At 42.8% G+C, this 23,048-nt stretch overlaps 1 protein-coding gene across 4 annotated transcripts in view; it reads right to left on the bottom strand.

The window, feature by feature from the left end:
- The window catches only part of trappc9 (trafficking protein particle complex 9), a 383,326-nt gene that overhangs the window by 326,650 nt on the left and 33,628 nt on the right, over positions 1-23,048 (bottom strand). For all 4 annotated transcript variants that reach the window (XM_017715936.2, XM_017715935.2, XM_037542854.1 and 1 more), the window contains one exon: positions 15,432-15,575. In XM_017715936.2, the coding sequence (XP_017571425.1) occupies positions 15,432-15,575 (144 nt within the window). The remainder of the gene's footprint in view (positions 1-15,431; positions 15,576-23,048) is intronic.

Here is a 23,048-nt window from a genome sequence, read left to right as displayed (position 1 = left end):
CACCTGTCTACAGTATGAAGGGTGCTGTTATCTGGAGCTGGAAGGAGGAGGCTAATATAGAGATTCAGGTTTGGAAATGACTGTTTACAGGAGTGCAGTGAAGGAGCATTAGTGCAGACAGCCCAAACGGATCCTCAGGAAAACAAGAAGGCGAGTAAGGCGCCTTCTTATTGAAAACTACTAAGCAGAGAAACGCTCCTCAGTCAACATAATACAGCTTTAAACAAAATAATAATAATTAGCCAGCAAACATTAACCACTTACTGAACTACACGCTCCCTTCAAAGCTACGTCTAACCAGTTACAGGCTGTACTCAGCTGACTTTTTTACAAACTGTGCGTCCTAAGTGAGCAGTTTAGTTTGTCAGATCACCATCATGGAGGTAAAGCTTCTGTTTACTGACTGCTTTGCTGATTCTGAATCCACACCAGCATGATATCCTTTCCATTGGTCGAAGGTGAAATTGTGCTTCTGTGGAAAGCTAAACCAGACTTTCATATTCCCAGACTTCCTCGTTTTGTAACTGTCAAAACGTTACGGTACTTTTTCTTTCGCTATCTGCTCATATGGCTACACCATTTTAAGCAAACTGCTGCCCTCTTCAGGTTAAGTCATTAAATCTCTCTAGGGTGGACGCCCTTACTGTTCACGGAAACCACTGTCAATTATGTGAACTAGCCATCTGAGCTCATCTTATCAGAGTAAAGTTGGTAATAAACAAGCACCGCCCACCTCATAAAAGAAGCCCAATCACCTGAGAATGAATGAAGACATTAGCATAATCCCTGCTCACAAAAAGCCCAGGTGAAGGAGTACAATATCTTAAGCCCTGCCCACAAAAAGCCCACTCGTTTAACCGGGAATGCAGTAGCGTAAGCCGCATTCACAAAAATCATTTGACTGAGTCATTAGCATAAGCCCCACCCAAAAAAGCCCACTCATTTGAGCGTAAGTGCAGTAGCATAAGCCACGCTCACAAACACCCAGTCATTTGAGCTTGAGCGAGAGCACTGGCATCATTTTACCTCTTATAATTTACAGTTCCTTAAAAAAATCGTTATCGGTAACAAAACTACTTCTATCAGTCGAGCCCTGTAATGAAGTCCTTTAAGGAGCATTGTAGCCAAAAACTAGTGTTTAAAATGTGATAGTCATGCTATGCAGTATTCTGTGGCACTGCATTGCATCCCTCAGCCTCATAGGCTTGACAGAATTCACAGTTTTGCATCGTTTTCATGCTTTCGTTCATCAATGTTCTCTCACTACAATACCCAGCATGCATTACAGTAATTACACCATACAACTATTGGGAATCCCTGTGGTGTCACCAGAGAACTTCTAGAGAGGAGAATTTCCACTCTGCAATGTCTTCCAGTTTTCTCAGACGCTAGAGGGCGCTCCCGAGTGAGTCCAAAAAGAATGGGTTCGTATGAATCATTTGGGCAAAATAATAGTTTATAAATGCTTAAACATGTTTAATGTAAAAGAATGCGATCAGGCTCCTCATAAACCGCCAGGCTCCTCATAAACCGGCTCTGGTGTCACCCAATTTTGACTGCTGGCCTTCGCACTAGCCTACAGGCTGATGAATAAAGCCCAACTAGCACAAACGTTACTTTTACCTTAGGTGTCAAACCAGTAAAGTAAAGTAACCAGTAAACTAACCAGTGATTCCACATCAAAGCAGAGACCAGGGTTTTTTTAACCCTTCCAGCCAGAGAAAAGGAGCCAAACTGATGGAATCTGAGAAGTGTCTTTTACTTTTAGCTTGTTGTGCTCCTCATCTGTCACTTGAGGAACCCAGCTGCTCCACTGCAGAGAAGATTGGAAGACAGTTACTACAGTTCTACAGCTACAAAAAGACATTCAGCTTCCTAGCAGTAGCGTTAGCTGTCTGCTTTCCCTCTGCATTCTTCAGCTTGCAAAAAAAATCCACAACAGCCCAAAAAAAATCCAGCCCAAACCAGATGTTTTACAACGGTTTCTGCAAAATACATCATTAGAAAGGGGGGTATCTTAGTCTTTAAACTGGAAAATCTCACTACGGACACGTAGGAGGACACACAGATGTTCCATCTGTTACAATCAGATGTTACTATCCAAATAATTCAATGTTTCAAAAGAGATAAGAAGGGCTTATATTTTTCCATGTTTTCCTGGAACGCCCATCCATTTAAAAAAAAAAAAAAAAGGAAAAACTCAGGGAAACAAGGCAAAAAAGGATAAAAGATACAGAAGGAGGAGAAAAAAAAATGAAGAAAAAGACATAATAGGGAAAAAAAAACAGCACAAAAGCACCAGGGAGAAGAGCAATTACCATCCAGATTCTCCTGCTCCCCTGGGCTTCCACCTGCCTGCTATTACAGGAGCAGAGGCACTTCTATTGAGGGCTCGAGAGCCAGAGTCGTGGAAAGGTGTGAGCAAAAGCATCCAGACATTCCTTCAATTTAGTGGACTCAGCTGCTTTAAGGTCACCCACTGCTGACACATGTGTTCAACTATATAATCTCTATAGAAAAGCACTGATATAATGGGACCCTCTGGAGCAGCCATAAGCCAGAGGTCACCATGTTCAATGCCAAGCATCAGCTAGAGGGGTATAAAGACCCCCAGCATTGTGAAAAAAATTCATTATTTTTTTGATTATCTATTCAGCCAACAACAGTTTAGCTAGACCAGAAATGGGGAAGCAGCAAAGTAGCACGCTACATTTGTAGTTAGCTACAAATATTAGTAGCCAGGAGGCGTGGTCGCTACAGTTTCATGAAACGTAGCCAGGAGCCGTGGTCGCTACAGTTTCATGAAACGTAGCCAGGAGCCGTGGTCGCTACAGTTTTATGAAACGTAGCCAGGAGGCGTGGTCGCTACAGTTTTATGAAACGTAGCCAGGAGCCGTGGTCGCTACAGTTTTATGAAACGTAGCCAGGAGGCGTGGTCGCTACAGTTTTATGAAACGTAGGCAGGAGCCGTGGTCGCTACAGTTTTATGAAACGTAGGCAGGAGCCGTGGTCGCTACAGTTTTATGAAACGTAGCCAGGAGGCGTGGTCGCTACAGTTTTATGAAACGTAGCCAGGAGGCGTGGTCGCTACAGTTTTATGAAACGTAGCCAGGAGCCGTGGTCGCTACAGTTTTATGAAACGTAGCCAGGAGCCGTGGTCGCTACAGTTTTATGAAACGTAGCCAGGAGCCGTGGTCGCTACAGTTTTATGAAACGTAGCCAGGAGCCGTGGTCGCTACAGTTTTATGAAACGTAGCCAGGAGCCGTGGTCGCTACAGTTTTATGAAACGTAGGCAGGAGCCGTGGTCGCTACAGTTTCATGAAACGTAGCCAGGAGCCGTGGTCGCTACAGTTTCATGAAACGTAGCCAGGAGCCGTGGTCGCTACAGTTTCATGAAACGTAGCCAGGAGCCGTGGTCGCTACAGTTTCATGAAACGTAGGCAGGAGCCGTGGTCGCTACAGTTTCATGAAACGTAGGCAGGAGCCGTGGTCGCTACAGTTTCATGAAACGTAGGCAGGAGCCGTGGTCGCTACAGTTTCATGAAACGTAGGCAGGAGCCGTGGTCGCTACAGTTTCATGAAACGTAGGCAGGAGCCGTGGTCGCTACAGTTTCATGAAACGTAGGCAGGAGCCGTGGTCGCTACAGTTTCATGAAACGTAGGCAGGAGCCGTGGTCGCTACAGTTTCATGAAACGTAGGCAGGAGCCGTGGTCGCTACAGTTTCATGAAACGTAGCCAGGAGCCGTGGTCGCTACAGTTTCATGAAACGTAGGCAGGAGCCGTGGTCGCTACAGTTTCATGAAACGTAGGCAGGAGCCGTGGTCGCTACAGTTTCATGAAACGTAGGCAGGAGCCGTGGTCGCTACAGTTTCATGAAACGTAGGCAGGAGCCGTGGTCGCTACAGTTTCATGAAACGTAGGCAGGAGCCGTGGTCGCTACAGTTTCATGAAACGTAGGCAGGAGCCGTGGTCGCTACAGTTTCATGAAACGTAGGCAGGAGCCGTGGTCGCTACAGTTTCATGAAACGTAGGCAGGAGCCGTGGTCGCTACAGTTTCATGAAACGTAGGCAGGAGCCGTGGTCGCTACAGTTTCATGAAACGTAGCCAGGAGCCGTGGTCGCTACAGTTTCATGAAACGTAGGCAGGAGCCGTGGTCGCTACAGTTTCATGAAACGTAGCCAGGAGCCGTGGTCGCTACAGTTTCATGAAACGTAGGCAGGAGCCGTGGTCGCTACAGTTTCATGAAACGTAGGCAGGAGCCGTGGTCGCTACAGTTTCATGAAACGTAGGCAGGAGCCGTGGTCGCTACAGTTTCATGAAACGTAGCCAGGAGCCGTGGTCGCTACAGTTTCATGAAACGTAGCCAGGAGCCGTGGTCGCTACAGTTTCATGAAACGTAGCCAGGAGCCGTGGTCGCTACAGTTTTATGAAACGTAGCCAGGAGGCGTGGTCGCTACAGTTTTATGAAACGTAGCCAGGAGCCGTGGTCGCTACAGTTTTATGAAACGTAGCCAGGAGGCGTGGTCGCTACAGTTTTATGAAACGTAGCCAGGAGGCGTGGTCGCTACAGTTTTATGAAACGTAGCCAGGAGGCGTGGTCGCTACAGTTTTATGAAACGTAGCCAGGAGCCGTGGTCGCTACAGTTTTATGAAACGTAGCCAGGAGCCGTGGTCGCTACAGTTTTATGAAACGTAGCCAGGAGGCGTGGTCGCTACAGTTTTATGAAACGTAGCCAGGAGGCGTGGTCGCTACAGTTTTATGAAACGTAGCCAGGAGGCGTGGTCGCTACAGTTTCATGAAACGTAGCCAGGAGGCGTGGTCGCTACAGTTTTATGAAACGTAGCCAGGAGGCGTGGTCGCTACAGTTTTATGAAACGTAGCCAGGAGGCGTGGTCGCTACAGTTTTATGAAACGTAGCCAGGAGCCGTGGTCGCTACAGTTTTATGAAACGTAGCCAGGAGGCGTGGTCGCTACAGTTTCATGAAACGTAGCCAGGAGGCGTGGTCGCTACAGTTTTATGAAACGTAGCCAGGAGGCGTGGTCGCTACAGTTTTATGAAACGTAGCCAGGAGGCGTGGTCGCTACAGTTTTATGAAACGTAGCCAGGAGGCGTGGTCGCTACAGTTTTATGAAACGTAGCCAGGAGGCGTGGTCGCTACAGTTTTATGAAACGTAGCCAGGAGGCGTGGTCGCTACAGTTTTATGAAACGTAGCCAGGAGGCGTGGTCGCTACAGTTTCATGAAACGTAGCCAGGAGCCGTGGTCGCTACAGTTTTATGAAACGTAGCCAGGAGGCGTGGTCGCTACAGTTTTATGAAACGTAGCCAGGAGGCGTGGTCGCTACAGTTTTATGAAACGTAGCCAGGAGGCGTGGTCGCTACAGTTTTATGAAACGTAGCCAGGAGCCGTGGTCGCTACAGTTTCATGAAACGTAGCCAGGAGGCGTGGTCGCTACAGTTTCATGAAACGCAGCCAGGAGGCGTGGTCGCTACAGTTTCATGAAACGCAGCCAGGAGGCGTGGTCGCTACAGTTTTATGAAACGTAGCCAGGAGGCGTGGTCGCTACAGTTTTATGAAACGTAGCCAGGAGGCGTGGTCGCTACAGTTTCATGAAACGTAGCCAGGAGCCGTGGTCGCTACAGTTTTATGAAACGTAGCCAGGAGGCGTGGTCGCTACAGTTTCATGAAACGTAGCCAGGAGCCGTGGTCGCTACAGTTTTATGAAACGTAGCCAGGAGGCGTGGTCGCTACAGTTTTATGAAACGTAGCCAGGAGGCGTGGTCGCTACAGTTTTATGAAACGTAGCCAGGAGGCGTGGTCGCTACAGTTTTATGAAACGTAGCCAGGAGGCGTGGTCGCTACAGTTTCATGAAACGTAGCCAGGAGCCGTGGTCGCTACAGTTTTATGAAACGTAGCCAGGAGGCGTGGTCGCTACAGTTTTATGAAACGTAGCCAGGAGCCGTGGTCGCTACAGTTTTATGAAACGTAGCCAGGAGGCGTGGTCGCTACAGTTTCATGAAACGTAGCCAGGAGCTGTAGCGCCTACAATTATTTGTGTAGCTATAGTGAAAATATTCGCTACAATTTTGCTACAGGCCTCAGACAATCCACGCAAAATTCGAGCAACAGAGCGAACGGGCATGCACTGATTGCCTCTTAGTGGGCTTAGCTCAGGGGTCACAACCGAAATGTTAAGAAGAGCCGTTTTATCCTTTAAAAAAAAAAAAAAAAAAAATCAAACCACCTTGAGAGCCACAGCATTTTCTGTCCGTTTTACCGTCTCGGCTGTAAGTATCTCTCAGTGTGTGCTGATATACAGGCTGAAAATATAAACACGAACTTGGACTCACTTTGCTCTGCTTAAACCTTTAGGTCAGCTGTAGCTGATTTTCTCGCATTTCGAGAAACTTCTCTGCCAGTTTCTTGTAAAATGTCTTTCAATGTTCGAATATTAACGTGGGTGAAGTCGCTTCTCATCCTCCATCTTCTCGTTCAAATTGTCCCGTTCCACCTTGAGTTGAATGAGGCACAATACAGGGCAACCCATCAAAACAGAGGTAATTTACATATAATTCTTAAAGGGTGCATGTCCTACATTATTCTAGTACTTAATTTTTTCTTTGAGATCGACATACAATGACATAGATATGTGGATTTTCACCTCTGAAAGAGCCATAATTCATCATTAATATGACCAACCACTCTTTATCTCCCAGAATTAAACAAGCTGTGCCTTTAAGACTGACATATGTAAACAAGATCTGCTCTGACTGGCTGTCCTGTACTGTGCATCATTCAAAAAGACATCCAGGTTGAAACAGGTCTTAACAGCATAAGCCGGCGGGGTTAAATTGATGAAGACCGCGTAGGTAAATATGTGTGGTTGTTCATTTTTGTGACATCAGAAACTAAAAAACAAGCTGTTTTCGCAGCTTAGTTTCCATGTACGGATTGCATGGACTGGGAAAGCGAATGGGACATCTGGAAACTTTACATACTAACTTTATTTAAACTTAAACTTCATTAAACTTTATTGGTTTTTCACATATTAAAGATGTTTTAAAAAGAGGAAAAGTCTGTTTTCTATGAAGGTTGCCCTTTAAAGGCACATAAATAAAGGACATCCTATTTCATTCTAATGGTTAAATAGATGTTGGAAAGTGGTCATTTAAAGATGAATTAGGACTTTTAAGACTGTTTTTGTACATAAAATGCCATAAGTAAGTGGACACTTGGGGAAAATAAAATGCACAAAAATGGTAATATGGGCTCTTTAAATTGATATTCTGTTATCTTAGGCCTTGCAATGAACTGGTGACCTGTCCAAGGTGCTTCCTGCCTTCCGCCCAATGAGAGCTGGGATAAGCTCCAGCCACCCTGTGCGACCCAGAAGGATAAGCAGTGTAGATAATGTGTGTGTGTCTCTTTGTTTTATTTTTGTCAGTGTACATCTGAGGGTCTGTCTTCAACTCTACTGCTACAACCCTTGTGTTTTTCCAGAACTGTTCCGGAAATTTAGAGAACGTGCTACTAAACATCAATTTAAAAAAGCCTCGAATTTCACAGCATCACCAGAGCAAACGGTGAAAGCAAATCTCAATGCGGCAATTTACACCTCTGATTTCACAGGAACTCTCCAAACTCTCCTCGCAGCACATGCGTTCTAATTAAAGCGCTTCATTTGGCCACATCGCCTCATTTTCACAACTGCTGGCAAAAATAGCTCCGAAGCACCAAATAGCTTGTTATCACACTACTCCACCCAGACAATATAACCCCGGCTGACACTTCCAGCCTGACGAACACGGCTCGACTAATTAGACAGAGGCCTGCCTTCCTTCGTTGCGCCTCTCTTCTGATGAGCCGCTCCTGCCTGCCGGCCAGCGTACGGCTCTCCGTATCCTTTTCCCTCTGCACCTCCTACTCAGACCTGTCGCCCCAAACCAATTTTGAGCCAGGCATTTGGGCCTCAATGAACAGACACTTGTTTAATCAAGTATGAATCTCTGAGGAGACTGTGGGCATTTTTCATGCAAGCGAACATAAATAATCGTGGGAAAGTGGGCAACACAGTTTAGAGGGGAATTCCACTGCCTAAGGCCGCACCCGGCATGTGCCTGTAACAGAGGCCTTTTTCAGGTAGAAAGTTTGTCTTCAAACTATACTAAAACAAAGTCTCAGACATCAGGCAGTGCACTCATAACCATTATATGTAAAACTTTCTGTGAGGGAGCTTTTAGCCAGGAACTTCAGATGCCTGGTTCCTATCACCTCCACTGGACAGTCCTGACTGCATTTCAAACCAAACCTCTGTGCATAACATCCATACTAGCATACTGAGATACTGCTTTTCAGTTTTAATGATATTGTTAGTAGGGACACACTGAGATTCCAGCTACCTTTGCCTTTCAGTCAAAAATGCTCATTTCAATTTTTAATACAATATATACCCAATCATTCAAATGACAAAGGAATTGAGAAATAGTGATGAAAACTGCTATTTGTTTTCTTCATTTTCCTTTTATCAGCAGCAGATCAATAGTGATCAGTGACGTGGAACTATCACATGGTTTATATAAGGGACGTTCAATGAGCGATTCATAATCTTCATTTGTGTTGAGCACGGAGAGAAGATTTGTCCAACACAAATTTCTCCAGGTTTCTACAAGTTTGATTTGACTTGAAAACACTGGTGTTTCTTTGGTTTTTGGTTCCATTTCAGTGCATGATTTACTGTTACCAATATAGGAGATAATAAGCATTATATCCACCATTTTATCCATAAAAATACCACTGTTCCTGCTGCAGAGTGGTTTGTTTTTTAGCTGTTTAATTCATTTTTGTGCACATTGCTCATGGCTTCCAGGACCTGGCAGTTGACTAACGCATGTCATTTGCTGGGTGGTATGAAAGTTCAGAGTACAGTTCAGAACATGTAAAAATGAATGAAATAAATGTTGCATCTGGAAATGTGCTTTCTGTTTGGTTAGCGTTTGCAATGTTATGTAATGTTCCCTTTGGGATCATTTTGAAAAGTAAAATCACAAGAAGGTATTTTGGGTTTGTTAAAAAATTCTGTATTGTGTCTTTCTGGAAAAAAAAAAAAAAGCAGTACCGGCAGAAACACTACTTATAACTTCATCAATGGGTGGGGCAAAACTGCTGTAGACTGAATGGGCTGACATTCGATAATTTTTGTCAAAAAGCAATGAAGAAAAAAAACTATATACAAAAATTCTATAAATGCTCTCTAAAATGGTTCTATATAGAACCATTAATACTCACAGAGGCCTTTGCAGGACTAACCTTTTCAACTCCTTCAGACCACCGGTGGTTCCGAAACATACTTATTCTTCACAACGTTCTTATTTCATAAGCTACATTCAGAAGCTGGGCGTGGTAGGATGTGCTGTGTATGCTTCTGTACAGAACTTCTTTGAAAACAGTTCTATATCACAAAATATAGCATATAGCACAAAAAAAAGGTTCTTCTAAGGTTACAAGCTTAACATTGTAATAGCAAAGCCTCTACATAGCACACCTTTTCCAAAAGGTTCTACCTAGAACCAGATACAGCACATTTTCCATTCATCCGAGGAACCATTTCACATTGCAAAGAACCTTTTAATCATGCCAAGTGTTCACGGTTCTATACAGAACCATTTTCTTTACTAAAGAACCATCAGAAGAACCATGGCAGAAGAGCCATCTTTTTTAAAGTGTGTATTACACTTTACAAACTACCTTCTACCTTCTTTCTTGCTGCTGTTGCTGTGTTGTTTCTTGTGCTTGGGGCTCAGGGGGCTTGTGAGCTTCCTCCTCAGCAGGAACTCAGTTGAGCAGCAGAGGGTGAATTACGGTCACGTGACCCTGGGCACAGCTCAACTTGGCTCAGATCAGAATGGCTAGCAGAGGTCAAACAAAGCAATTGAGAGGAAATGTGGATTTGTAGGTGAGTCTGCCTGAGGAAGATGTAGAAGGTTGGACAGGGCACTTCCACAGAGAGACCAATCTAGCGGATCAGTGGTGAACAACACAAAGAATAATAGACATCCCTCCACAGAGACGCAGAAAGAGAAATCAAACATCACCGTACCTACATGTTCTCATATGTTTTATATACTATGCAAAGGCCAGAAATGACCTTTTTTCATTTAATTTCCAGTAGAAAAAAAAAGTCCATTAAGCACATTTTTAATGATTTTAGTACAGTAACAGATTTTTCAGTATTTATTGTCTCCACTCTTTTCAGGAGACTCGCTTTCAGTTTCTCTAATAAACCTGCAGGGATATTTTCCACACTTCCAAAGTTCAGTCTTAGAAGCTGGTTGGTCGTTTTCTGAAGTATTCAAACCCATTCAGTGGTGATGAGGTCTGGACTCTGGGGTGGTCAGTGCCTCGTACAGCTTCAGAACTATCGTTCTTCCATTTCTCAGTGAGGTTCTTCTTGAACAGCAACACATCCTTTCAGAACCATAGCACTGAGTGGTCTTCTCACAGTGGAAGGAGGGACAGAAACACACCTGTGGATGTTTTCAGATCAGTCCCTAAAGGCCTCTTTCTTTAGCTTAACGGCCTCCTTCATCACTGGTGTCCACCAGGGGGTTCTTGGGTTACCGCTCTGACAGGCACCCACAAGCTTTTGGCCACAGCTTTGCCTGGCAGCTTCCACAATGGAGGTTTTGAACAGGGTCCGTTCAGACTCCATGTCCACTACCTCCCCCGGGACATGAGAAAAGCTCTCCTGGAGGTGGGAGTTGAAATCATTCTGAACAGAGGCCTCTGACAGTCGTTCCCAGCACACCCTCACTATTCGCTTGGGCCTACCAGGTCTGACCATCAGTTTTCCTTGCCATCTGATCCAACTCACCACCAGATGGCCATCAGATGACAGCTCAGCACCTCTCTTTACCTGAGTGTCCAGAACATATGGTCCCAAGTCAGATGAAACGACAACAAAGTCGATCATTGACCTCTGACCCAAGGAGCTCTGGTACCATGTACATTTATGAACATCCTTGTGTTTGAACCTCGTGTTTGTTATGGACAATCCATGCCTGGCACAGAAGTCCAATAACAATTCACCACTTGGGTTTAGATCGGGCAGGCTGTTCTTCCCAATCATGCCTCTCCAGGTCTCCCAGTCTTTGTCAACATGAGCATTAAAGTCCCCTAAAGTCTCGCTCATCCAGATGTGTTTTTGTCATGTGCTGCCAGAGACTGTCGGGTGCTGCACTTCCACACTTCCAAGTTCCACTTTTTGCGTTCCATCAGCATTACGTTATAAATTAAATATTTAAAGGTTAATCGATTTCTGACATTTGTGAATCAGTTCAGAATTGCCCATGTCAGCATCGCGATGCATCTAGCAGTCGATTTTTCGATACATATATTGACATATAATGACATCATTTTCCTCCTAATCTTAAACCTAACATTAATCCTAACTTAAAAGAAATGTTTCTTTTTTTGCCTTTTAAAAAACTAAAACATGAAGCTTTTGTAAAAGAGCACTTTGTTGGTCTTGCGGATTGGGCCTGTTGTTGTCCTTTTACACATGTTAAACCAAGCAGAAAAGCTGGGTCTAAAAGAACAGTGATTAAGCACAGCATGTGTTTGTGCAGAGAGCATCTGGCAACAACATCTCAGTGAAAGCCAAAACATTCCAAATGAACCCAGTGTCCCTAAAAGCTAGATTTCTCTGTGTCGTCTGGGTGAAACTCAATATTTCTCGCTCTGTTGATGGTTAAAGATGCACTCCAGTGGCAAATACTGACATGAACCTGTGATGTGTTGAGCTGTTTTAGCCTCTTTGCTGAGCTGACGCTTGCCTCTGGTGCTAACAAGGTCAGTATAGAGGAGCAAGAGCAGCTTCACTAACAGCTCCACAAACAACAACAGGCTCACACCCTCAGATTTGAGTCTCGATCCTTTAAAGGCCTGTCAGTGGATCTTCACCGAGCCAGGAATAAACCTGGGCTGCAGGGTGTGAAAGCGTAGCATGCTTAGCTGCTGCTACCTGCCACCAGGACAGTTTGACACCATGTTTGACAGTTTATTAGTCATATGTGAAACACATATTAGCCAGAGTGATGATCTTAAATACCATCATCATTTATCTACTTTAACTAACAGCTAACAGTACAGTCCAAACATCTCAAACACGGTCACATCTCAAATGTGCACGTTGAGCACATGGCAGCTGTGCAAACTACGTGGACGAAGACACCACGCGACAAAGCCTGTGATAGGAGAAAACCCTAAATACGAGAAAGAGAAGAAAACTGAACTGAAAGAAAAATCGTTAAATTGTGCAATAATATCATCATCGTCAGTATCACTGGATATCATGGCAGAGTGAGATCATTTAGTGATGATCAAATCGTTACATAACACAAGTCTAGTGAATATCTCAAAATTCTTACCAGAGCAAATTAAAAAAAAAAAACAAAGCCAGCTTCTTATCTGAATTCTCCGTTCCACCTTAAACGGAGCAGCTGTTACATGTTACTGCACTTCTGTTTAAATTCTTTATTATTTTTCTAAGGAAATGACTTGTGCTACCCTTCAACAAGCACTGCTGTCTTTTTGGGGGGGATCTCGGGGGGAATTGCAAAAATAGACAAACGAATGAATATACAAATAAAAAACAAACAAACAAACAAACAAATAAATGTGAAAGTCGTTATCCTTTTTTTTCCAATTCTGTATTAAGATTATATCATATCATGATGCAAAAACGGCAACACATATTGTGCCATTAAATCCAGTGTTTTTAATGGAGAAATGTCAACTTAAAGCAGAGTTAACCATTTAACCTCTTCCTGACCAGGGTATATTTTCATTTGTCCATCTGAATTTATGTGACCAAATCGTAAGGCAAATTATTCAGTAACTGCATGAAATAAATGTAAATTTTATTTTTTTAATTATTTTTGTTAAAAAATCTCAAATGAACAGAACATGTGCTTTATGGTTTTTACAAAATTGCTATATGCTTACAGTTTACTGCTGAAAGCCAAAAATCTCAGACGTCCTTTATTGTATAAAAATCATTTTTACAGAGCAGATCACTGAAGAGACACCATTTGTTTATAGTTTATAGCCCAGATTTGTGGAAAAATGGCTCAACTTTCAGCAGAAAAACAAAGTTCAGCTTTTATTATAAGGGTTTAAAATGACATCACCGTCTATTTGACGGGAAAGAAGAGTTACAGCCTCATACGACCCCCAGCTTCTGAATGTAGCTTATGAAATATGAAAGTTATGAAGAACATGACGAAGTGTGTTTTGGAACCACTGGTGGTCTCAAGGATTTGAAAAGATTAAAACACATTTAAGGTGGTTTTAAGGTGAGCAACTGTAAGCTTACTGTCTGTCTTTCGTTTCCTTTCTTCACCTGAATGTTTTTTATGGTTCTAACTGAATGCTGCTCTGTTCGATCTACGAGACAGTCTGTGACAGAATTTTCATTTTGAATGTGCATGTGAGAGGGTGAGAGCTTCGTCTGAGAGAAAGTCAAGCACTGCCTACAGCAGCGAGTGACTGAACTATAACTGAAAGTGTACTCTCACCGCCTGTCAAAAGTTTGGGGACAACTTGCCTTCCTAAACCGCTGAAGTAATGTTTGACTTTTTTTACTGTAACTTTTCAATTACATAAGAAAAACAAGATTTTGTGAGCAGAACAGCCTTTTCAGGTGAAGCGTGGTTTGTGTGTGCAATGTATTCGGCTGTAAATAAATCAGTCTACACACGTGGATAACTGATGGTATTTTGCACAGATAAGAAAAATGTGGCATTATTCTATTTACTGTCTGTTCAAAGCTTTGCCCATTTTCAAAAGTGACACTCAACCAGCCACTTTTTTCCCTGGCGCTGGCATGGCAACAACCAAGAGGACTTACCAACTGTGTCCCAGGAATCAGAACATCTTGACCAATGCCAGAAGGATTAGTTCTGTCTCTTTAGAGGTGCTAGTATGTCAGACTGAGCAATGAAGACATAAGCTGCATTACAAAAAGCTCAAGGTACCAGCTTCTGAACGAGGCTGCAGCTCAAAATCCCAGCAAAATTACAAAAAGTGCAGTGTGTATAGTTCTGATGACAAAAATAGTGTATATGCTAATCTTTTGGATGTACTTCAATTTAGCACGCAACTTCATACTCATCAAAGTTGCTTCTCTGGTATGACTAAGCAATTATTTATTTTAGGGGAAAAAGCACTGTATAAAATAAAATTATGCTGATCGTTCTAGCACAGTTTTAGTAATAAATGGTCTTAAATGCTGGAGTTAATGTAGTCCATACCTGCTAATCAAAGCTGAAGTAGCGTCTTGTATGAATTTTGCTATTCCACCTTAAACGGTACAGCAGTTACATTCTAGCATGTCAGGGACCATTTAGGGTGGAACAGAAAAATCTGACCAAGAAGCTGGTGAGTGAGAAGCGACTTCAGCCTCGTAAAAAGTCGAATGCTGAGAGCTATTTTAATAGAAACTAACTTCTGCAGAAAAGTTTCCTGTCGGAGATGCGAGAAAAGCACCTATATTTGAGCTAAAGGTTAAAGAAGAACAAAGTAAGTCTGCATTTCCATTTGTATGGTAATTTTTAGCCTATACTAGTACTTTACCCCATACTGAGACATATTTACAGCCAATAGAGTACAATGGACATAAAATGTTGTGGCCCCCAAGGCGGACTGATTTTTGTTGAAAGGATAACATGCCTCTTCTTTGGGTTGCCGACCTCTGACCTAAATCATTGTCAAAAGTGCACACTGGAACTCTTGTGGCCAAAAGCTGGTTTAAACGCTAATGACTGCTGACATCACAACAAGGGTGGGACATGTGGCATTTAGCATTATTCCCAGTCTAGCACAGCCACAACTATTTATACAGTGATATTGATTCTACGTGTTGGTAATACTTTCAAACACTTTGTTCTCTTTAACTGATGAAAATGTGACCCCAGAGTAGCTCGTGGGTGTGCATATCCAAGTTGGTCATAGTTAAAATGTATCAGAACTGCAGCTTTCTGGGTGCTACAGTGTTTTCTATCCCGGTGTAAAAGAAGTTCCATGTTGCTTTTATTGTTGGATGCACTGTGACAGCTGTTTAATATTCAGAACACATTCCCATCGCTATGAAATCTCCTTAATCAGAGTAACGGTGAAGTGTGAGGTGTATTCCTATCCAAGAGTTTGCTTGGTTAAAATGGTAGTTTGTGCCAAACTAAATGAAAAGGTATAAATTTCCTGATCTTTACATAGCAAAATAAACGCAACAACGGCACTGAGAAATCACGTTAATAAGGAGAAGAACAAACTCAAAGACAGAGACAGCCTATTGTTAGCCTTGCCATAAAAAGTTTAAGGACATTTTTAAAAGTTCTGACAGGTGTATATGTTTGTGCGTGCATGTGAGACCTTGATCAGACAGGAAGTCCAGCATGGTCTGCAGCAGGAAGGACAGGTGGCGGACGGAGAGGCCCGGGTTCCCCATGCGGCGAGATGCGTAAACCAGCTCATGAAGCAACCGCATTTGTACAGCAGCCCAGCCACGATGAGTACCTGCACACACAGAGAAACACTTGAACTGAATATCCATTTTAACCATGATGCATTTTTCACACATACAGCCTCTGTGTGGTATCAGTGATATGGAACATATTGCTTTTCATTTCAGTGCCCAATTAACAAGCTAGACCCGCTTTATACAAGACACAGGTACACAAGGCCCTTGATGAGCCCATAATGAAACCAGCAAACAGCCTGCGTTCACACCAGCAGCAACTTTTTTGCCTAGTAACCCAAATCGCTGATTTCTGAACTCCAACTGACCAAACCACTGCCATGGTTTCACTGACGCCAAGCACAAATCAGATGCGTTCCCGCTAAATCTAAAAATTCTGGTGCTTATATTTAATTAATCCCCTTTTATTTAATCCCCTTGTCTCTACAGTCAGTATGTTGTTGCATTGTCTTTGCTAAAGGTGTGAACGCAGGGTTACAGTTATATTTTGAGTTGCAGCAGCACTGCACTAATACAAACTTCAGGAAGATTCCAGAGTCTGTTCTACCAATGAGGAAAATGACCGGGGAATCGGCCAATCAAAACCCCTTTCATACACTTAACAGCTATTCTCAAAAGTTGTATCTTCAAAATCTGTATGTGCATTTTTGTATTTTATTTCACATTATTAGAAAATACCAGTTGTCTTTTACATTATATAAAAATTCATGAAGAATGGTCCAACAGAAATGATCCAAAATTATTTATAATAAAATCTCTTTATATTAACTTTGATTTAAAAGTTAAAGATGTTTTTCTCTACTCATGTAAATTTACCATTTTGGAGCTTGGGATAAATGTGGAGACACTCAAATACTTCTGTCCAAACCAAAGATCCAACTCACATGACTCTACAGTTCATTAACATTTTGAAAAACATAGAAAGAAAAAACGGAGTTGCTTTAATCTGACAAAAATTGTTTCTTGGTAATAAAATGATAAAGAAAAACAGCGTGCAAAGAGTGGTGGAAAGAGACAGGCCGTATTCAAAACTTGCCAAAATCATCCAAAAGAGAACATGAAACAAGCCTGGATGAGCAAGACTTGTGCAAATTCATGCATTCCATGTCTGGGGAATGACTTCAAGCTGTCATATTTGTAAGATACTGCAAGATGTTGAGGTGGAAGGTATCCAAAAAGAAAAGATAATAAAAAATGCTAACATAAATAAAATATTAAATACAAGATATAAGTTGTATCCAGATCAGATGTCTGAACCACCTCAACTGGTTCCTATCAATCAGTGGATGACAAGCAGCTGAAGGAATTTATTGGTTTGAATTGTGCTATATCTGTGTTACATACTCTGTATTGTGTGTGCCTGTGCTGTGACTGTATTTAGAACATCTGTCTATTCTTGTTTATCCCTATATGGTCGTGTTTGTCACACCTGTTACTTGTTCTGTATGAGCTGGGTCTAATCTTTGCATCAGTCCAGCTATATAACTGTGTTAGCCCAATGTCTTATGGGCTAGCTGTGTGTCTGAGACCTTGAGGGCACAACAATAAACTCTACTGTAGCAGACAACAGGCTGGCTCCCTGGATTCCGAAAGGCTTGAAATTCTACACATCTCTACATTGAGCTCCTCCCAAATGACTGTGATCCTCACCCCTTCAAGTAGACTGGAGCCCGCCACCCGGCGCCGCTTGTATCCTTGATCTCAGTCCCTCAGTCATTACCCACCGCTCACAGCCTTATGGCTCAGCTCCCTCTTCACCACTACAGTCCGGTACAGTGATCCCATTACTGCTGCTGCCTGTCCCAGCCTGCGGCCAATCTTACCATTCCTCGTCCCATCACTCATGAACAAGACCCTGAGATAATGAAACTCCTCCACTTGGGGCAGGTCCTTTCCCCCTACCTGGAGCGGGCATCCTATTCCAGGCTAGGACTACGGACTTGGAGACTTGGAACTGCTGATTTGCATACCAACCGCTTCACACTCAGCTGCAAACTGATAACTGATGAGGATGCCCCCTAGCCATCTCCTATTAGAGGTTTATCAGGCACAGCCTGTCAGGACAAGAGCCCAAGGCTGTCCTAGGACCTGCTGGAAGGATTATATCTTCAAGTTGGACTGGAAGTGGTTCAGGGTCCCCCAGAATGACCTTAATGTAGTTGCAGGGGGCAGGGTGCCCTAGGATTCTCTGCTTTCTCTACTGCTACCGTGACCCTAAAAAGTGGTTTAAGAATGAATGAATAAATGAATAAACTGTATTCTGAGTGTATCCAAAGATGTTGACATGAACATCTCAGCTCTGATGTTTCAAACCAGGCTATCCGAGATAATTTGGGGAAACTAGATAGACACTTTATCCCGTATGAATTGAGAGGTCAAGTCACATTACTGGATCTCCACTGGTAAAATAAACGCACCTACAATTGGGGTTTAGAGGTCTAGAGCTATTACTGTGGCATTGCTACACTACATAATGCAATGACATTACCGATTACACAGTTAGTTACATTTAGAGTCAATTTGAGCCTGTACTTCCGGCAAAAACACCAATACAGCAAAAATGAAAACGATGGTTCCAAAAAACACAACTGTACACAAAACAGATTCAAATGGCAACAAACGATCTCACTTCCCACAATCTGCACTTTCCGGACGATTTCTCTGCTTGTTTCAATCCACTACATGTGAGAAAATATTCACTTAAACCTACAGCGTGATTTTATCATGAGTGATACAAGGCACTGTTGAGAGTGAGAGCAAGAGACAAACACAGACACATGGTGAGAACGACAAAGAGAGACAGAAAGCATAAAGTGGTTGTGTTGGAGTTTTAACATGCTGACGTGCTAATAAGCTCTCCGCGTGAGCGCTGTACTGATGTGGAGGGTTTAAATCATGGCTCGTGACCGAGCTGTCAGTCAGACATCATCGCTCTCGCACTCGCACGACTATTTCACTGCCATCTGACTCTCACACTGTCATCCGCACCCACATTAATGCAAATCCTGTCTAAGCTAGCAGTCTTTTTACTGCTGGTTAAAAAAAAAAAAAAAAAAAAGTACTCCTACCAAGAGAGCTAAAAATATCGCTGCTCTACCTGTCTCTGCAGGAAAGGAGCACAAACTTTCATCTAGCTCTGATTTACCTAGAACACCCTGCACTCCAGCACATGCAGAGCACCTACTGGCCCATCACAACCAAACAACCCTGTATTCCTCCATATCCAGAACACCTAAGGTGTGAGGAAGATGCAACATTAATAAAGTATATAATTCTTTATTATTGTGTAGTATAGCTTCCACCCCTCCACACCCAGAACAACCCATATACCAATGCCCATTGATGTTCATTAAAGTAAGTCTAAGTCAAGTCTTCAGCCTCTGAGGTACAAGTCAGAAGGTGGTCTTGAGTCTCTGAGATGGGAGTCCAAGTCTAGTTTCATCCAAGTACAGTCTCGAGTGTCTGAGACTGGTGTCTATTTTGAGACTGACTCTAATTTAGAGTCTCTGAGGTGTATGTCCATGCTCAATGTTGAGTTTCTGAGGTGGGAGTCTGATTCAAGTCAATTAAGGTGTGAGACTTGGTCAAGACAAGTAGAGTCTATGAGGTATGATGAGCTATGAGTCCGAATGAAGTGTCGATTCTGAGGTGCTAGTTTGAGTACAGAATAGATTCTCTGAGGTTCTAGTTTCAGTCGAGTCTCAAGTCTCTGATCCACAAGTCAGAGTCAAGTCTTGAGTCTCTGAGGTGCAACTCCGAGTCAAATCCCAAGTCTGTGAGGTGAGTCAGAGTCAAGAGACTCAAGACTCTGATCCAAGACAAGACTCTGGTCTCTGAGCTGTGAGACTGAGTCTCTGAGGTGTATGTCCATGGTTAGTGTTTCTGAGGTAGGAGTCTTATTCAAGCCTCAAGTCTTTAAAGTGCGAGACTAAGTCGAGTCAAGTCTCTAAGGCATGATCTGGAATCAAGTCTGAAGTCTGAGGCGTGAGTCTGAGTCAAGTCTCAAGTCTGTAAGGTGAGTCAGAGTTGAGACTCAAGTCTCTGGGATACAAGTCTAAGACAAGACTGTGAGACTGAGTCAACTTTTGAGTCTCTGAGATGTATGCCAGAGTTTAGCTTTGAGTTTCTGAGGTCATCAAGGTGCGAGACTGAGTCAAGTCCAAATAAAGTCTCAAGTCTGAGGCACGATTCAGAGTAGAGTATAGAGGTGCAAGTTCGGGGTGAGTCTTGGGTTTTAGAGGTGCGAGTCTCAGATGTGTCTCAAGTCCTTGAGGTGAGACATTCAATTTCTTGGGTGAAAGTCAGAGTAGAGTCTCAAGCCCTTGAGACACATGTCTGAGTCAAGTCTTGAGGTGCGAGATTGAGTCTGTAGAGTTCAAATCAAACGCAAACCTCAAGTCCGTGGCTCTGAAGTGTGTGAGTCTCTTGAGTCTCCAGGGTACAAATCTGAGAAAAGTCTCAAGTGTCTTTGGTGTGAGACCGAGTCAAGTTTCAAGTCTCTGAGGTGCAAGTCAAAGTCAAATCTTGATTTGCTGGGGTATAACTTCCGAGTCCAGAGTCTCTGAGGTTTAAGTCTTTAGTTTCTGAAATGTGAGACTGAAACTAGTCTTGAAAGTAAAGTGTCCGTCAAAGTCTTAAGTCTCCATGGTGCGAATCGAAGTCGAGTCTCAAGTCTCTGAGGTGTGAGACAGAGTATTAAGTCTGAAGTGCAAGTCTGAGTTGAGCCTCAAGTGTTTGAGAGGTAGGAGTTTCAAGTCCAGAGTTACTGAGGTTCAAGTATTGTCTCGAGTGCCTGAGATGGAGGACCATCTGAATCTCAAGTTTCCATGGTGTGAAACAGAGTTTAGTCTTAAATTTCAGGAGCCAGTCTCAATCTCAAGTCTCCGAGGTGAGAGTCTGAGTCAAGTGTTGAGTCTCTGGTCAGAGTCTGAATTATATCTTGAGTCGCTACAACATCTTATAAACTTTCACATTTACAGCAATCTCTAAATCTCCACATCTAAAACTTCACACTTCTTCACATCTGGAACATCTGCTACCTCTCCACATCTAGAACATCTCCTTCACGTTTACACATCACTGTCGACCAGATATTATTAGAACACCCTATAAAACCTCCTTCCTCTCTTTCTCAAGCTGCTTCTTCTTCCCACCTGTCTTTAACCCTGCATCACCAACCCTTTTCTTCCTTGTCCTCACTCGCTCTTTTGAACATACACATTGTCTTCACATCTCTCTTTTCACAGTCTCTATCATGAGCATCTCTCTATCTCATTTCTCTCTCATTCTTTCCACTTTGCCTGTAGTGAAACGTCTTTATCCATACGTGCTGTGTGCGGTGCATGAACGTGTGTGGTGCTACTGAGGGTGAATCCTATTAGCTATAGCAAGACGATAAAGGCATCTGCAAAGCTGCTAAGCTATCAGTCTGCACCACACTGACTGGATCAAACAGGACACGCATCAATCCGACACGCACATGGATGCACATTTCCAAACCATGCGCGCACACACACACACACACACACACACACACACACACACACACACACACACACACAGTCATAGTTCTCCACTGTAACTGTTCCTGCTACAGAAGCAAAACTTAATCTTAATTTAGGAATCTTGTCTTACAGCATCTTCTCAAGTTAAGAAACCTTCACTTACTCGATCGAAGTCGACAATCAACTGCCGTGTCCGTTACCTAGCAACCGAGCATATGCGCACAGCTGAAACGTAAACACGTAATCAAAGTAATAAAGCTAGTTAGCCAGGCAGCTACTGTTAGCTACCGTTACTGATGTAAAAAAAGGTCAAACACACTAAAGCACGATAAACTGAAAGTATTAGTACTGAAATATTATAGAAGCGCAGTTTTTCAGAGCAACGCCGTTCCACAGTTTCAGTTTCAGTTTCCTAAATGCTTTAGCCGAGTGCGTGTTATTCCTCCTAACAAACAGACACACTTTCAGCTCTGTCCCCTTATTATCCACCACCATTCTCTGTAATATTGTATCTGACCGGTTACTTCACTATTAACACGCATAATAAGAGGAGACGGTGGAGACAGAGTCTGTAGCGTCTGGGATTTTTAAGCACTGTTAGAGAAAAACTCAAGTCAAAGCATCGTTTTCAGTGTAGATAAATGTAACTTCTTTATGCCTGTTATAGTGGCCTGTGCTGCCTGCTTTGTGCAGTGAACCACTCATAGAACAAACAAGGAGCTCATAGAAGGAATGTGTAGTGATTTGGACCAATCACAGCCAGGGGCAGGTCTCAGAAGAGACAAGACGATCATTTGGAGGACGTTCTGCAACTCAAGCCGCCATGTTGCTTAAAACTTAAGACAATATTGTTGATGATGTAGGGTATAGTTAAAATTGCACTCTTTCAAATTGTGATATAAAATGATTTCACCTGATTTCATCACTAATACACCGGATTTAATTTAATGATTGATTAGCCAAACTAAGTAAAGCATGATAACTACAACTGGTAACACTTTATTTGAATAGTCCACTTTAGAGGCTTTGTAGATACTGAATTTACTATCAAATCATGTTCAACTAAAAAGCTAAAAAACTGATCATAATTATCTAAACCTGCTCTAATCCTAACCCTAACCCTAATAACAACCCAAAACCTAAACCCAACCCTCACCCTGGTCCTAGCCCTAACCCTGGTCCAAACTAACCCTAACCGCACCACTGTTTAGAATCACGTGAGTTTCAATAATTTAAACATCTGTGAGAGCCTACAATTAATACTGGGCTTCCTCAAGGACAGAAAATTGTTAAATGAACACCGACAGTGTTCTTATGATCACTGTACTACATTTTATATTGGTATTATTTTGTTTATTCTAATATGAGTCTTTTTTATTCAATCAGGCATCTGAGAACAGAGGTTCTCATCCTTTTCCAGCCTAGGTCTCACCTGTTTATCACTAGAAAACATGACGTTATTGCATAAAAATCTTCAACATGTGGGTGCCAATCTTGCAATATGTGATGTGTATCAGTGAAGTATCAGTGAGTGGACAACTGAAAGGTCAGGTGTTTCTAGAGGCAAAAGGCAAAAAACCTGACAAAGCTGCCTTTGTGTGCTGTTTCTGAGGGCTGTATTAATGCTGAAACTGTCTGAAACCATTTTATATTTCTTTTTTTGTTAAATCAACTTTTTTTGCCTCTTATGACAAAATGGCATTACAGGCCCATAATGGACCACTGACTTCCCCTCAGTATAGGTCCAAGGACCACCAAGGGGTGCTTCGTAGCCCTCTTGTGGTCCTTCTCCCAGTGGTTAAGAAACCCTGCCTTAGAATACTTTGTTCTACTGTATATTCAGACTGTTCCCAACACACACACACACACACACACACACACACACACACACACACACACACACACACACACACACACACACAGAGCCCCACTCCAAAATATCGCTCATACTCATACACACCTAAAAATTGCAATGCGTAGGCCGAGCAGGCGTTCTCTTCTGTCAGA

This window comes from Pygocentrus nattereri, chromosome 11, assembly GCF_015220715.1.
Source record: "Pygocentrus nattereri isolate fPygNat1 chromosome 11, fPygNat1.pri, whole genome shotgun sequence".
NCBI lineage: Eukaryota > Metazoa > Chordata > Actinopteri > Characiformes > Serrasalmidae > Pygocentrus > Pygocentrus nattereri.
This window is presented reverse-complemented; position numbering and strand designations above follow the sequence as displayed.